General features: G+C 37.4%; 1 protein-coding gene across 8 annotated transcripts in view; it reads right to left on the bottom strand.

Moving 5' to 3' along the window:
• Window positions 1-1,070: 1,070 nt before the first annotated feature.
• Tmlhe (trimethyllysine hydroxylase, epsilon) overlaps window positions 1,071-17,114 on the bottom strand; it is a 115,667-nt gene continuing 99,623 nt past the window's right edge. For 7 of the 8 annotated variants that reach the window (XM_052742946.1, XM_052742981.1, XM_052742929.1 and 4 more), the window contains 3 exons: window positions 11,176-11,412; window positions 2,352-2,490; window positions 1,071-1,750 (listed from right to left, as the gene is read on the bottom strand). In XM_052742946.1, the coding sequence (XP_052598906.1) occupies window positions 1,619-1,750; window positions 2,352-2,490; window positions 11,176-11,412 (508 nt within the window). In that variant the 3' untranslated portion in view covers window positions 1,071-1,618. The remainder of the gene's footprint in view (window positions 1,751-2,351; window positions 2,491-11,175; window positions 11,413-17,114) is intronic. The other variant, XM_052742989.1, reaches the window with a different exon arrangement.

A 17,114-nucleotide genomic window follows, 5' to 3' on the forward strand; every position in this document is an offset into this window, starting at 1 on the left:
CATATTCTTTGGGGTCCTTGATAACTTAAAGTCCTCGATAACTTAAAGGATGTTAAGGTGCTTTTGCATGGCAAAAGATACAGAAGTATAGCAGAGTTAAGGAAAACCTATAGAATGAGATAAATGGTTTGTTAACTACACTTCTGAAATGGTAAGGCTGTTTAAATATATAGGGGACTTCAAAAATTCAATAGTTAAAGTATAAACAACTAATTAAAAGTTGGCAAAAATTCTAGATTGACATTTCTCAAGAGAACACATGAAATGGTCAAGAGGTATCTGAAAAGTTGCTAAACATCACTAGTCCTCAGGAAGAAGCCAATTCAAACCACAATGAGATATCATTTTGATCTAGCTAGAATTGCAATAATCAGCACCAAAAAGCACAAAAGTTAGTGAGGCTATATGCTGAAAATAACACTATTGTACTAACAGTGGTACTGAGGACAATTTTAAGAGCCATGCCATATTGCCTGCCTGAGTTAAGTTTCTGTTGTCCAGTATTGAGCCACTAATCAGAAACTTTTGACATGCCTGGACAAGTCCTGAGTTATTAGAAAATAACTTAACATTTCCTTATCTTTCTGCTACAGTGACCATTAGTAACAATGTTTTGTGGTTAGGTTGCTTGGTTGGGTTGCTTGGCAACTCAACAGTCCCCTAATCTTTTCCCAAAGAAAGTTTCCTGCTTACTATAAAACCCACCTGAAAAAAATAAAATTTTGCAGCTTGATCAGAATACTGTCTTACTGTCAATTCTTTGTGTCTCTTGTCCCTTTCATTCGCCATTCCCCCTTCTAGGGTCTCTGCTGAAGATCCCGCTGGCCAGGACACAGTGGGAATGTAAATTAGTATAGTCTTTATGGGAAACAGTACAGAGCTTTCAAAAATGTTAAGATATAAAACTATTGTATTATCCATATGCCCTTTCTGGGTATATTACATACCAAAGGAAAATTAAACCTGTGTATCACAGCATATCTGCACACCCATGTTTGTCAATATATTATCCATAGTAGCTAAAATAAGGAATCAACCTTGTTTTCCATTAACAGGTAACAAAAATGTGGCACAATGGAATACTATTCAGTTTATTCATTAAAAAGAAAAGCAATATCCCATCATCTGCTGAAATTGGAAGTAACTGAAAAATATCATAGGATATATTCAAAATAAAAGTAAGCACATATTATTAGTCAAATGAATTATAAAAGATGAAAATTTTTTACACATGTTGCTTTATCAATACTTTATCATTTCTAGAATGCATTGCATTCTGATTTAGCTGAAGACAAATTACATAATATTATTGGTTTCCTTTTAGTATGACAATTACATTTCTTAAGTACAGTGTTTATAATTACATCAAAAAGTTTAGGAAAAGAGTAGGATCATACTATAACTTGGGAAGATAGCTACCCTACTAGATGGCTGACATTAGATAACTCAGAAGTCCCCTTTCTTTAACAGGTTTCTCCTAGTAAAGTAAGAAAAAGCTTCTGTTTTATGGAATGGGAAGGAGACAATGTAAAACAAATTTTGATACAATACTGTTGTGTTGATACAAAATTCTGGTAGCAGAGTGCCAACTGTACTTATAATCCCAGTGCTTTCAATTTTAAGCATGAAGCCCCAAGAAACGAGCAGTGTTCAATACATCATCTCTTGTTAAATAGCAGCCACAGAGTTGGCGGTAACCAGTGAATGATTCCCTGCCATGAAGGACTCGCCAATTGTCTATAAATAGTACCTGTGAGTGTATAAAAAGAGAAAACAATCAGAACTAGGGCAAATCATAGGGAATCTAAATCAGAAGAGATCACTGAAAGATTGTTCTATGGGTTACATTTGATGAAATATTTTTTTTTTAAAGTTAAGCAAACTAAAGGGAAAATAAGATGTGTCTAACCCCACAGCAGGCTAAATAGCAAAAGAAAATAATTTATATGTTCTGCACCTGGGGAGCTTATATTCTTTGAGCAACTATCTTTTCTTCAAAGTAAATCAGGTTTCTTCCTTTATAATCCTCAGTTTATTCTTTCTCAATTATATTTTGTGTAAAGCTGAAGATATTTAGTTAGAGAATATATCAAGGTTTAAAATGGAATTATTAAGTTGGAAGGATCCTAGTTAAATCCCTTCATCATTAAAGTAAGTGTCTGATGTATAGAGATGGCATGTTGCCTGCTTCCAGATCATCAATGAATGAATGGCATGACCAGGAACAATACCTAGGACTTAAGAAAAAATTTTTTCCTTTGTAATATGGTGACACATATTAAACAAGTATCATTCTTCACTGATTTCTTATGGCAAGTTTACTTGATATCTTTATAGAGTTTAGGGCCTACCTTTCCAGGCTTCAGTTTGACCCAGAGCTCATTTTCAGGCCTTCTCAACTCAGTTGTTAGGGTTCGGTGTGCTATATACCAACGATGGACAACATCATAAGGCACGGTGTTGATGACAGCCCGGTCATAGTTGTTGTACCTTATATAGAATCATGAGAAATAAAGATCTCTGACACATGATAAAGACATTTACTGTTTACTGAACTGTTTTAGATAATGCTGTCTCTATTTGTTCCATACTTGAAACAACAGTGAATCAATACACTCTTAGGAATACAGCATCAGAGATAGGAATTCCACTATGGCTGGTCATATTTTGGTTTTTCTTTGGAGACTCTGGGGGCAGGGAGTCAAAGTTAAATTTCAGCTGATTTCTCCCATCTCAGGATATGGTGTTTTATCTGAAGTGTGTTTCATTGAGTAAGTACTTACTGGTCAAAGGGTACTAAATCAATAGCAGATTTGAACTTTTTACATTAAACTAAGAAGGACAACATAAGCTGTATAAACAAAGCTATCTTTAAAAAAAAACAGAATAAGATAATTCCACAAGTATTTCCTTTTATTGGACAAATACTAGAGCATTTATAGAGCAAATATAGAGCAGTAGACAGTTTTACTCAGAGATCTTCATTCAGTCTATTATTCATTCAACACTAGCACTTACATGAGCACCTGCCATTGCCAAGTAGTTTATTAGGAAATAAATATGTAATGATGAACATAGGAGACATGATCCCAGCTTTTGGGAAGTTTATATTCTATTAAAGATGCAAATTTATAAATGCAACAAATATAAATAAGATAATTTCAGCTAGCTACAGATGCTGTGTGAAAATACCGTGATATGTGTTTAAGGGTAACTGAAAAATTTGTTTTTGGGTGCTGAAGGAATTTTTGGAGAAGTGACACTGGAGATGGTGCCTGTATGAATAGAAATCAAGTATACGACAAGCTGAAGGAAGTGCATTAGGCAGAGAGAATAGCAAATACAGTCTTGGGATACAAAGACATTTTATTATGTTTACAGACCACCAAGCAGGCCATGTGGCTTGTATTAAGTAAGCAAGGATAATTATGATTGAAGAAATTAAATAGAGGAAGTAGCGAGGGGCAAGATTATATATATAGTCATGAAGGGTGTGGTAAGGCCTTGGACTTTATCTGCTTACTATGAGGACCACTGAAAATTCTTAAGATGTTTTTCTGTTCAGCTGTGGTACGCATACCTCTAATCATAGCACTAAGGAGGCACAAGCAGGTGGATCTCTTTCAGTTTGAGGCCAGCTGAGGCTACATAGTTGTACCCTGTCTAAAAGAAAAGGTAATTAATTTTTTTTTATTGAAGTATACTACACATAGAAAACTACACAAATAAATCTTGATGAATTTTCATGATGGCGTGGCATTCAAATCACTACTAATGAGATACACCAATTATTGCCAGAACACTAACATTTTCTTGAGCCTTTTTCCAGTCACACTCTTTCTCCTACCCAAGGGTAACTACCATTCTGATTTCTATTACTAAACGTTGTTTATAAAAAGTTTCATAAAAATGGAATCATTTGGTATTTCCTCTTTTGTGTCTGGCATCTTTCATTTAATATTACATTTATGAAATTCATTTGGTAGTATTCATTATTGGTGCTGTATGGAATTTAATTGCATAACATAATTTATTCATTCTACTGTTAATGAACATTTGAGTAGTTTCTACTTTGGAACTATTATAAGTAGTGCTTCCATGAACATTCTATTACTTATCTTGGTAAATGTATGTATTCACTTTGTTTGGTATAAACTTAAGGATGGAATTTCTGGGTTATAAGGTATGTGTTGTGGAATATTAGTCTAAGATGTGTTACATTTGTTTATGCTGTAGAATATTAGTTTAAGATGTGTTATATTTGTTTATGCTGTGGAATATTTGTTTAGCGATACAAAGATGTGTTGCATTCCTTTATGTTGCATTTGTTTAACTCTGCAAAGCTGTGTTACTTTGCCTAAAACACGCAATTGGTCTAATAAAGAGCTGAATGGCCAATAGCTAGGCAGGAGAGATAAATAGGTGGGGGCTGGCAGAGAGAATAAGAAGAGAAGAAGAAGAGAGATGAGGGAGGAGGGAGAAAAGGAGGAGAGGAGGATGCCAGGGGCCAGCCATCCAGTCACACAACGAGCCATGGAATCAGAAGAAAAGACACATAGAATAAAGAAAGGTAAAAAGCCCAGAGCCAAAACATAGACGAGAAATGGGTTAAGTTGTGTTAGAAAAGCTTAATAGAAACAACTCAAACTAGAGCCGGACATTCATAAGTAAGAATAAATTTCCGTGCATTTATTTGGCAGCTGGGTGGCAGGCCCCCAAAAGAGTGAAAACCAACCAACTACATTTTGTCATTCCAATGTGAGGCTCAAATTTCTATAGGGCCTGAGAAAGCTTAAAAAAAAAAGAATGACACGGCTCCTTTAAGAGTTTCTGCTGTACAGTGAGCCCTTGAGAAGCCAGTACATTAAGTAGGAACAAAAACCTAAGTTAAAAAATGCCTTCCACAGTTCAGAGCACTGGCATTCCAGAACTGGGGGATTGAATGCAGTTCCAGGTCACACACCTCCAACTGGGCCCTTTAGGCTTGGCTTTCATGGACCCCAGAAGCAGGTGGAGCCAGCCACCAAAACCTTGGTGGAGGTACTAACTGTGCCACTTAGCTTTTTAAAGGCTCATGTGGTCAGAAAAGGATAGAGATATGCAGTAAAGGTATATTCAGATGGGAAAAAAAACCTCTCAACAGGTTCCAGTGTGTTTAAAAATGTGCAAAGGCTTAAGAAAGAAAAGAGAAAGAGTATAGACAGTCATAGAAAGGAAGAGTTTAAAAATAATAAAGTCTTTAAAGAAAGAGTAAAAGTAATATAAAAGAAAAAAGCCACATAACAGTGGGGAATACACAGGGAGTCTGAATCCTATATAGTATTGTGTTGACTTTGAATTTTTTGATTGCTGATAAGCAAACAACAGCTGCTAAGAGACATGGGATCGAAAGAGGGACTGATGAAATAAACCAACCTGGATAAACAAAAATGCATTGCTTTGGAGAAGGTTTTGCTTTTATTTCCACAGGAAATGAGAGGCCGTGGATTCCTTCAGGGTTGATATGGACCAGATTTGATCAGGGAAGACCTCCTGAATCTTGACAGGTGATATCTGTCAACAAAGCCTGGTCTTCCTAGGACCTGACCATTATCTCAATTTCCTCAGGGACCTCTAAAGATGCCTTCACCCAGACAACAGGAAGCAATCTGTAGAACATGATGCCCACATTCCCAAGAGATGGGATGGATGGTTGTTGGTTATTTGGTGGGTTATGGATGTTTGTTATCATTTAGGAAAATATAGGAATATAGGATAAAAAGACAACTATTAATCTCAGATATTATGCATTGGCATGGATTTTGGTATATTGTTACAGATTTAAAGTTATTTTTGTTATACTGTACATATGTTTCTACTCTTGTTTGGGGTATTGTACTTATGTAGCTCATTTAAAAATGCAAATGTATAATTAAGAAATGAGGTTAGTAGTTAATCTATAATAATCAAACTTGTAGTCACATTAGGTATGTTTTCAAGGTCAAATACATATATTTTAGACAGATAGATGATTTTTCAAACACTTCAAAGACCTACAGAATATGGCATTTAAGATATTTTAATAATATGGCAATTAAGATATTAATGTTCAATAACCTAAGGTTTTTCATGACAATGAGACACATCTGCTCCTGGCAGCAGCAATTTACTTCATAAAAGGATGATGGGCATTCAAGAAACTCCATATGGAGTTTGCTTTCAATGTCACAAGGCTAGCCATTTGGGCAAGAAACTGTTCTTGCCTTGACTGCTGACAGTATGCTGTACAGACTGGACAAGCGAGACACAGGAAAAGGACTGTTGAACTCTGCCAAGACAAGGCAGGACAGTTCTTTGAGATTCCTGCTTCACAGAAGAATCTGCCAGATATTCTGCAGGACACAGAGGAAAGCAACTGATGAGCTTTACCAATACAAGGCAGGACAGTCCTTCAAATTTCTGCTTCACTGAAAAGTCTGCCAGATATTCTAGGCCTGTAGACTGAAGATGGATGTCCCAATGTTGTAGAGGAACTTCGGGTGACTGTCCAGACAGCCAGATGTCTCTGTTGTTAGGTAATATTACATCCTTCTGGGGTTGTTGGTGGAGTTAAAGAGTAAATATTTAGAGTTATAGTTTTCCTTAGTTATGATAGAAAGTAAATTAGGTGTAAAACTTTGGAATCACTAAGATAAGATAGATAATGGAGTATTTTCTCTGACTTTGCTAAATACAAATGGACTGAATATTGTAAATGTAATTCTTACTTGATAACTGTTTTTGTTGTATGTGGTTTTATTATGTTAAAATTAAAACCTTTCATTTTTATTTAGACAAAAAGGGGGAAATGTTGTGGAAAATTGGTTTAAGATGTGTTACATTTGTTTATGCTGTGTAATATTTGTTTAATTATGCAAAGATATGTTGTATTCTTTCATGTTGCATTTGTTTACCTCTGTGAAGGTGTGTTACTTTGCCTGCCCCAAACACCTGAATGGTCTAATAAAAAGCTGAACAGCCAATAGCCAGGCAGGAAAGGGATAGGAAGGGCTGCCAGTCAGAGAAAATAAATAGGAGGAGAAAGAAGAATGAGAGAGAGCGAGGAGTGAGAAAAGGAGAGGAGGATGCCAGCCGCCAGCCACCCAGTCATATAACCAGCCACAGAGTAAGAAGGAAAAAAAAGACATATAGAATAAAGAAATCTAAAAGTCCAGAGGCAAAAGATAGATGAGATATTTTAAGAAAAGCTCACTAGGAATAAGCCAAGCTAAAGCAGGGTATTCACAAGTAAGAATAAGTCTCTATGTATTTATTTGGGAGCTGGGTGGAGGGCTCCCACAGAGTTAAAAAAATAAACTACATTTTACTACAGGTATGTATATTGTCAGATTTTAGTAGACACTGCTAAAGGTCTTCCTTTAAAAGAGAAATAATGCGGGCAGTGGTGGCGCACGCAATTAATCCCAGCACTTGGGAGGTAGAGGCAGGTGGATCTTTGTGAGTTCGAGGCCAGCCTGGTCTACAGAGCGAGATCCAGGAAAGGCACAAAACTACACAGAGAAACCCTGTCTTGAAAAACAAACAAAAACAAAACAAACAAAAAAAGAGAAATAATGGTTTCAGATGGCATTTGCTGGTTTTAGTATATAGCATAATTAGAACCAATATTCTTTTTTCCTCATATGTTAAATAAACACCTGCTTAGCGGACCTCACAGGACCACTATCAGTGAATCAAATGAAAGACCATAATGAATAGTGATTCCTCCCAGGCTTTTAGGAGCCATGTCCATATGAGGAAGACAGTGAGGAAACATGGTGTTGACACTCAATACTATTTCTAGAGGCTTCAGTCCTATATATTTGGTAGCTATATAAATACTATTTTGTTGGCTTATTTCTCTATCCCAGAAGGAAAACTGTTATTAGCCACCTTTTACACATAAGGCAACTGAAACTTGGAAAAGAATGAATCTGCCACAGCTTACTATTTTAGGTAATTGGATCTCTCTAATATTTTACTCATTGTTGATAGCACCATGCAGATAGAATTATCCAATTCCTGTGAACACTTGCTCATAAGGCTATCCTAAAAAAGTATCTATAACAGTAGCTAAAATGAATACAACTGACAGCACCAAGTACTGGTAAGGACTTGAAACAGATGTAACTTTCATCCTTTCTTTATGAGGGTATAAAATGGTACAACTAGTTTGGCAAAACATTATTTACTGAAATTAAACATTCTTGGATTCTATGACATATCTGTGCTATTCTGTGATTATTAACACTGATTATCAAGTTGACAGAATCTAAAGTCACCTGAGAGACAAACTTTTGGGCAAATCTCTGAGGGTGTTTCCAGAGAGGTGTAACTGAGTAAGGAGGCCCCACCCTGAATGTGGATGGCACCATTTCATGGGCCAGACACCTGAATTAAATATAAAGGAGAAAGTGGGATGAGCACCTGCATTCATATCTCTCTGCTCCCTGACTGTGGTTTATAACCTGCTACCTCACTCTCCAACTATGAGCCAGAATAAACCCTTCCTTCCCTGAATTGCTTTTGTTAGGTATTTTGTCATAGCAATGAGAAAAGTAACTAATACACATCCATATGTATTTATGTGATTGAAATGAAAATATATATTCACAAAAGTACTTTTATGGAAAATTTTATAGCAATTTCAATCATAATGAAACTAAATTAGAAACAACTTAGATATAATTTTTTATATCTTATTTATATCTTATCATTTAAACCAACAAAACAAACAGTGGCTTCCTTTGGGACTATATATGCAGGGTCTGACAGGAAAATAGAAAGGTACTTCCTCTATTGAGGATAATATTTTAAATATTGATATAGATTCATGACACAGAAGTATATTCATTTCTCAGATCACCATAAGTTTGTATTTAACATTTTAAAACATTACTATATATACTTTTCACTTGAAAACAAAAAGGTATAAAACCATACTGAACTCTATTTTATATAAATATTAAAGTATTTTAGTGTGAGATATACTCATTTCTACAATATACTTTAAAATGCTTCAAAAAACATGATCAATTGATGGTTGGATAGATGGTGTCTTAGGGTTTCTTTTGCTGTGGTGAAACACCATTACCAAAACAACTTGGGGAGGAAAGAGTTTATTCAGCTTACACTTCCACATTTCTGTTTACCACTGAAGGAAATCAGGACAGAACTCAAACAGGGCAGGAACCTGGAGGCAGGAGCTGATGCAGAGGCCATGGAGGAGCGCTGTTTACTACTGGCTTGCTTCCTCTGACTTGCTCAGCCTGCTTTCTTATAGAACCTAGGACCACCACCCCAGGGATGGCACCACCCACAGTAGACTGGACCTTCCCACATCAATCATTAATTAAGAAAATGCCTTACAGGTTTGTCTAGAGGCCAATCTTATTGAAGCATTTTCTCAATTGAGATTCCCTCCTCTCAGGTGACTTCTAGCTTGTGTTGAGCTGACATCAAAACTAATCATGACAGATTGACAGAGAAATGGAGGGTTCCATGATAAAACAAGAATAGTAATATCTTAATGGTAGGAAGTTGGTGGAAGGGTGAGCTTTTCCATATTAAATGATTTTAATTTTCAGTGTGTTAAGGTGTTCATAATAAAATGTTGGACATACTTCTTATTTTATATAGTGGGTATACAAGAGATGACTGAGGGAGTATTTCTGGGAAGAACTTATCCAAGAAAAATGAATTACTATTGACATAATTCCTTCTGCCTTCCAGGGTAAAGGTTAGAGATGACAACTTATTTTTAACAATGGGTATGGTTGGTATTATTTAAACTCAAAAACTCATGACAAATAGGTTAAATGACTTGGTTAAGGCTGCAAAGCATTGACCTTTCCTGTACTACATTGTTACCTTTGCAGTTCTTGTCAAGCTGCCTCTGTACTCCACATCTCCTTCATTACCATTTGATATAATTTATATTATATTTGCTTTTAAAAATAAAATAGCTTCTTCTATTAGAATGAGAATTATATCACAACCATGAATTTTCTAATGTTTTTCTCACAATTATTAACTGTGGCATCAAAAGCAGTGCCTGTATCTTTGTAGATACTCAAGAAATGTTTGTGGAAGAATGATGTCCTGTAGAAGTTAGCTTAAATGGAAGTAAAATAATATAAAAAATCTTGGCTGCAACATAGAAAACAACTTAAAATCTAAAGCAATGTAGTATGTCCTGGGCAGAATTTGTATAGGAAACATGAGTTGTATTAGTTGAAGCTACAACAACAAAAGGGGGCAGGCCATGCAAAATTGTGTAAGTTATGAGAATAACTTGGTTCTTTGGAAGATACCGAGTGGATCTAGGATTTTCACAGGAGAATGATAAAGTAAGATTTGTATTTCAAAAAAATTACTTTAGGGCCTGTGAGATGGCTCAGCAGGGAAAGTCACTTGCTGTACAAGTATTTATATATATATATATATATATATAAATAAAATACAATATATTTAATATACATTGTATTTATACATTATATAATATATATCTACACACAGGTGCACACACGCGCGCACACACACACACACACACACACACACACACACACACACACACACACAGAGGCCTGACTTCAATTTCTTGATCCAATGCTGAGAGAACCAACCCCTGAAAAGTGTTCCTGTGACCTTCACACATATGCAATGGCATATATACACTTACATATTCTCACACATAAACACACAATAATAAATAAAATTTTAAAAGATTTCTCTAGCTATAACACAAAATGTATAGAAGGTGGGTAAGGGTGAAATCAATGGTACTGTGTAGAGGTGATGGTGGTCTCACACAAAAGGTGGTATTGTGAATAGGAAGCACTGGGTACTTTGAGGAAAAATTATTAGGTAAATCTAGTTAGATTGGTTGCATAGTGTGAGGGAGATAGACTGGTTGAAGGTGGCTTTTAGTTTTTTCTTTGGGCAATTTAGTGTGTATATCATTCAATGAAACATGAGCAAATATGTAGACAGGTGAGCTTAAGGTGAGTGGAGACTCTGAACTAGATTTTGAATATGATACACTGTATGTTCTATAAGACAGCCAAATGATGATTCCAGGAGATAGGTGGATATATTAGTCAAGAGCTTGATATATAATAAATATATCACATGGGAGAATAGTTGTTTGGTACTCACCTGATCAAATAGAGCTCTTTATTCCATGGGTAGATATTTAAGACTGGCCCAACTCCAATCATGTGGTTGTGACATTCTCCAACATTTTCAATATACTCATGCTTCAACGGCACTTTGCTGAGGAGTTCAAATTCCTTAGGTGCTTTTTGAAGTACTTGTTGTGCTGCATAGAATCCATCTACTAACAGTGTCCTGCCACCTGTTCCTTCATGTTTAAGACAATGAAATACTTGAATGCTAAAGAAAGCAAAGTAAATTCTTTTGTTCAGTGGATAAAAGAAAACATACTGAAATTATAGTATATTATATCAGAAATGACTACTGAACCTACTTTGGTAATTTTAATGAAGAAAGAAATCTATTTCCTAATTGTTTTTCCCTTATAGAAAGTTGTACCTTTTTTACTCTTAAATAATATTGCTACATATTTATTTCAAAGATGTATAATATGTATTAGGGTATATATATGCCAGGAAAGACATGGGAATATAGACATGAACAAGATATAGTATCTGTTTTGAAGAAGCTCATAATCTAGTAAGAAGAGATGAAGCTAGTGTGAATAACATTTGAATAAAAAATAAAGTTTTACACAAGTTGTAGTGAGCTCCATAAAAAAGAAAAAATATTTATTTTAGTAGGAAAGGTGGGTTTTTTGTTGTTGTTGGTGGTGGTGTGTTTTTCCATTTGTTTTATTTTGTTTAGACAAGGTCCCATGTATACTAACTTGGCCTCAAATTTACCATGGAGCTGACAAGGATAGCCCTCTTAAGTTCTGGGATTACAGGCATATTGCTGTGGATATCGCTCTGTATAAATAAAATGCTGATTGGCCAGTAGCCAGGCAGGGAGTATAGGTGGGACAAGCAGAGAATTTTTTCTGGGAACAGGAAGGCTGAGTCAGGAGATGCTGTCAGCTGCCGCCATGAGTACCAACATGTAAGATACTGGTAAGCCACCAGCCATGTGGCAAGGTATAGATTTATAGAAATGGGCTAATTTAAGATAGAAGAACTAGATAACAAGAAGCCTGCCACAGCCATACAGTTTGTAAGCAATATAAGTCTCTGTGTGTTTACTCGGTTGGGTCTGAGCAGCTGCAAGACTGGCGGGTGAGAGAGATTTGTCCTGACCATGGGCCAGGCAGGACTGGAGAAAACTTCAGCTACAGCATATGTCACCACACATCAATCATGCTGGTGCTGGGGACTGAACCCTGGGCTTTGTATATGGTAGGCAGGTACTCTACCAACTGAGCTATATCTTAAAACAAAACAAAACAAAATTTTGTTTTAGTTTTACTTCTTTCTGGAATGGGGAGGGTATTTGATTTTGTGTGCCAATGCACACAAGAGTAGGTAAAAAGATAACCTGTGAGAGGCACTTGTCTCCTTCCACTATGTCTTAAATAGGGTTACTATTGCTGTGAAGAGACTCCGTGACCACAGCAACTTTTTTTTTTGTTTTTTCAAGACAGGGTTTCTTTGTGTAGCTTTGCACCTTTCCTGGAACTCACACTAGCCCAGGCAGACCTCGAACTCACAGAGATCCACCTGCCTCTGCCTCCTGAGTGCTGGGATTAAAGGCATGTGCCACCACTGCCCAGCCACAGCAACTCTTATAAAGAAAACATTTAATTGGGGTGTGTAGTCAGAAGGTTCTCTGGTCCTGCCCAGCCCCACAGTCCCTCAGCTGTTTATAAAATAATCATTCAGAGGCTTAATATTATTTACAAACTGTATGGCCTATGGCAGGCTTCTTGCTAGCTAGCTCTTATAACTTAACTTAACCCATAACTATTAATCTATAAGTTGCCACATGGCTGTGGCACTACCAGTCTGCTGGCATCTTGATGCCCCTTCCATGGTGGCAGCTGGTGTCTCTCTCTCTCTGCCCTTCTTCTCTCTGTATCTCTGCTTGGATTTCCTGCCTGGCTGTAAGCTTTCTTACCATAGGCCAAAACAGCTTTATTTACTAACCAATGGGAACAGAATATATTCACAGCATACAGAAAGACTTCCCCCAGCACTTCCCCTTTCCTATCTAATCAAAAAGGAAGGTTTTAGCTTTAATATAGAAAAAATATATATAAAAACAGTTATCAAGCAAGAATTACAGTTATATCTAGTCTATCCACAGGTGGGGCCAGAGAACCTTCTAACTACAGGGGTGGCTCGCTTACAGTTTCAGAGGTTCAGTCCATTATCATCATTGTGGTAAGCATGGAGGCGTGCAGGCAGACATGGTGCTGGAGCTGAGAGTGCTACATCTTGACAAAAAGGTAGCAGGAAGTCAAATGAAAGTCACACTGAGGGAAGCTTGAGCAAAAGAGACCTCAAAGCCTGCCCCCACAGTGATACACTTTCTCCAACAAGGCTATACCTCCTAATAATGCCAGTCTCTTTGGGGGCCATTTTCTTTCAAACCACCACACATTACATGGTTTTTAGGGCTCAAGCTCAGGTAATCAGGCTTAGAGGCAAGAACCTTTACCTGATGAGCCATTTGCCAGCCACACTCAACTTTAAAAATGCCAATATTTAACAATTTAAGAGCATTCTGTGGTTCTCTATGCTACAACAACAGGAACTGCATACTCTTTTCCTTGAATATGCCTTGTTGATTTATACCACTATATTTGGTTATGGTTTGCCTCTTCCTAGGGTCCTTTCTCCATGCTTCAATATCATTCCAGTTAAATTCTTATTTGTTATTTAAGACTAAGCAAAGCTGTTTATGTTTATTGACATCAACATAGACTCCAGCTGTGATGGAACCAAGACCCAGATAGGGCCAGCAGCAGCAACTTGGGCCTGGATGTCACCATGGCCCCAAGTGGCAGCACAGGCCTCTCAGATTGGCATGGGCTCAGCAGCAGCATGGTCTCTGGTCTCCAACATGGCCCCAGGTGGCAGCACAGGCCTCTCAGATTGGCATGGGCTCAGCAGCAGCATGGTCCCTGGACTCCAACATGGTCCCAGGTGGTGGTCCAGACCCTGGGCAGTCACATATGGCTTTCAATGGTAACAGAAGCCACATATCTCAACATAGACACTGGTTGCAGTAGGGCCATGGACCTAAACATAGCCCTTGGCAGCAGCTCAGGTCTGGATGACGCCATGGCCATGAGTGGCAGGGCAGACCACTCAGGTTGGCATGGACCTGGCAGCAGCACATTCCTTGGACCCAACAAGGCCACAGGTGGAAGCCCAGAGGCCAGGCATCCTTGTAGCCTTTGGTGGCAACATGGGCCATGGACATTTACACAGACCATGGCTGCAGTAGGACCATGTTAGTCACTTTTCTATTGCCATGATAAAACACTATGACCAAAGCAACTTATAAAAGAAAGCACTTAATTTGGGGCTCATGATTCCAGGGAGTTAAGAGCTGTGACCATCATGGTGAGGAGCATGGTAGCAGGAAGGCAGGCATGGTACTAGAGAAGTAGCTAAGAAAGGCTTGCATCTTAATGTATAAGCATAAGACACACATACACGCACACACAGAAAGAGATAAGTAGGAATGGCATGGGCTTTTTAAACCTCAAATCCACCCCAGTAATATACTTCCTCCAATAAGGCCACGTCTCCTAATCCTTCCTAAACAGTTCTACCAACTGGGACCAAGGATTCAAATATATGAGCCTATGGAGGGAAGCATCATTCTAATTCAATAAGCACAATGCTTATATAACAACAACAAAGAAAAAGAGGCTGTGGTTTAAAGTGGGGTGGGGTACATCAGAGGGATTGGAGGGTAGAAAAGGAAGGGAGAAACAATGTAATTATATTTTAATATATAACTTAACAGCAATTTATTGAAACATGTAAAAATATGGGAAAATATACCATAAAGTAAAACAAGCAAGACATATAAGGAAAGATAAAGGAATAAAATCAAGAAGAATCTAAAGGAAATACAATTAAAATGTGAAAAGTAATTTGTGATCATATGAAACTTTCTGTGAAACTTTTAGGTCTGTATTATTTAGCAGTTACTTAAAAATGTTTAACTCAGAAGAGAGGTAGATTTTGTGATCTATAGGTGATAAAAAGCAACAAGATGGAAGCAGTCATTTGGAAGGCTTATCTTAAGTATGAAAGCCTTGAGGAATAGTACCATTATGAAACTCATTACTATTTATAATAAATACATAAAAATAAAATTTATATTTAAAAATATATTGATATTCCATTTCACTTCAGTCAGAGTAACTATCAAGAAAACAAGATTCCGGCATGGAGTAGGAAGGGGTTCATGAACCCCTACCCCTCACTGTGGAGCTATGGACAGCTGATGGCTTCTATGGGAGGGAGAGACAGTTGTCTTTAATAGTGTAGTTCTTAGTATATGGACAGCACAAATTGGAGTTGATAGGCTATATTTATAAAAGCCATAAAATTGGGGTCATAGGGAGTTAGGGGTGGATCATGGAGGCATTGGAATTGAATATGATAAAAAATACACACTATGAAATTCTAAAGCATTAATACAGTGATTTTAAAACAAGAAAACAAACAAATGCTAGTGAGGATGTAGTGAAAAAGGAACTCTAATAACTACTTCATTCTTGGATGTAGATTAGTGTAATCACTTTGGAAATCATTATGGAGGTTTCTCAAAAAACTAAAAATTAGAACTAATAGATAATCTAGTTATGTCAGAAAGACTAATATGGTATACAGTTGCTTATATGTGGATATTAGCTGTTAAGTCAATGATAACCAAACTCCAATCCATAGAACCACAGAGATTAGGCATAGAGTAAGGGACTAGGGGAGACTGACAGATCTCCCTAGGAAAGGGAAATAGGATTGTTATGAATGGATGGAGGTATTGGAAGGGAAGGATCAAGTCGGGTAGGGGAGAGGATAAGAGAGGGAATACAGGGAGAGACAGGTAAAATTAAGAGCCATTCAAGGGGTAGAATGGAAACCTAATATAGTAGAAACTTCCTAAAATATATACATATATGAAGGTGATCTAAAGGAAATTGCTAAATGATGGGGGAGAAAAAGCCCCAACTGGACATCTATTGTCACCAAATGAAGATTCCAGTACTGGGAATGGATTACATCAAGTTGAATTTTTGGACAAAGGGGTCCCATAGGAATCCCCAAACAACCAAGACAGTTGCCAAGAAAATGGGTTGCTCTCCACATTGGCAGCAAGGCCGTGTTACTGAAGACAATACCTACACAACTCATTGAACATGGAGAAGATGACCTGGGGCCAACATGGAGCCTTCACCCCTCCTGACTAGTGTTCATGGTATTAGAAGGTAGTCTGCATGCTACCAAAGGAGAAAGGTAAACATCAACCCACCTATAAATTGTTCAATCTACAATGGTGTCCTGCCTGCAAGATAAGGTGGCATAAATCTTGTAGGACTAACCAACTAATATCTGATTGGATTTAAGGCCCACTCCACTCCACAAGATAGACCCATAACCAACACTGCTGGGATGACCAATAAGCTGAGAATAGATAGCCCAGGACCTAGGGCAAAAACAAATATTACTCTTCTACTGAAAGAACACAGCAATAAAATGACTCCTAATGACATTCTGCTATACTCAAAGATAAGTGCCTTGCACAGACACCATCTGAGAAGCTTTAAGAGCCAGAGAGGATGGAGAACACCAAGAAAACAAATCCCTCTAATGATCAAAACACATATGAACTCAAAGAGACTGAGGCAGCATGGATCCTGCATGGAACTGCATCAGGTCCTTTGTGTATATATTATGACTTCCTTTCAGAAGAGGAGACAGAAAGAGTGTAAGAGCCAGAGGATATGGAGGATACCAAGGCAATAGGGCCCTCTAAACTAACAGGATTGACACACATATGAACTCACAGAGACTGTGACAGCATGCACAGGGCCTGCATGAGTCCACACCAGATGGGGTCCTACAGCTGAAAGGAGAAGTGGA

Source organism: Peromyscus californicus, unplaced genomic scaffold, assembly GCF_007827085.1.
Source record: "Peromyscus californicus insignis strain IS unplaced genomic scaffold, ASM782708v3 Scaffold_10__1_contigs__length_136768540, whole genome shotgun sequence".
In the NCBI taxonomy this organism is placed as follows: Eukaryota; Metazoa; Chordata; class Mammalia; order Rodentia; family Cricetidae; genus Peromyscus; species Peromyscus californicus.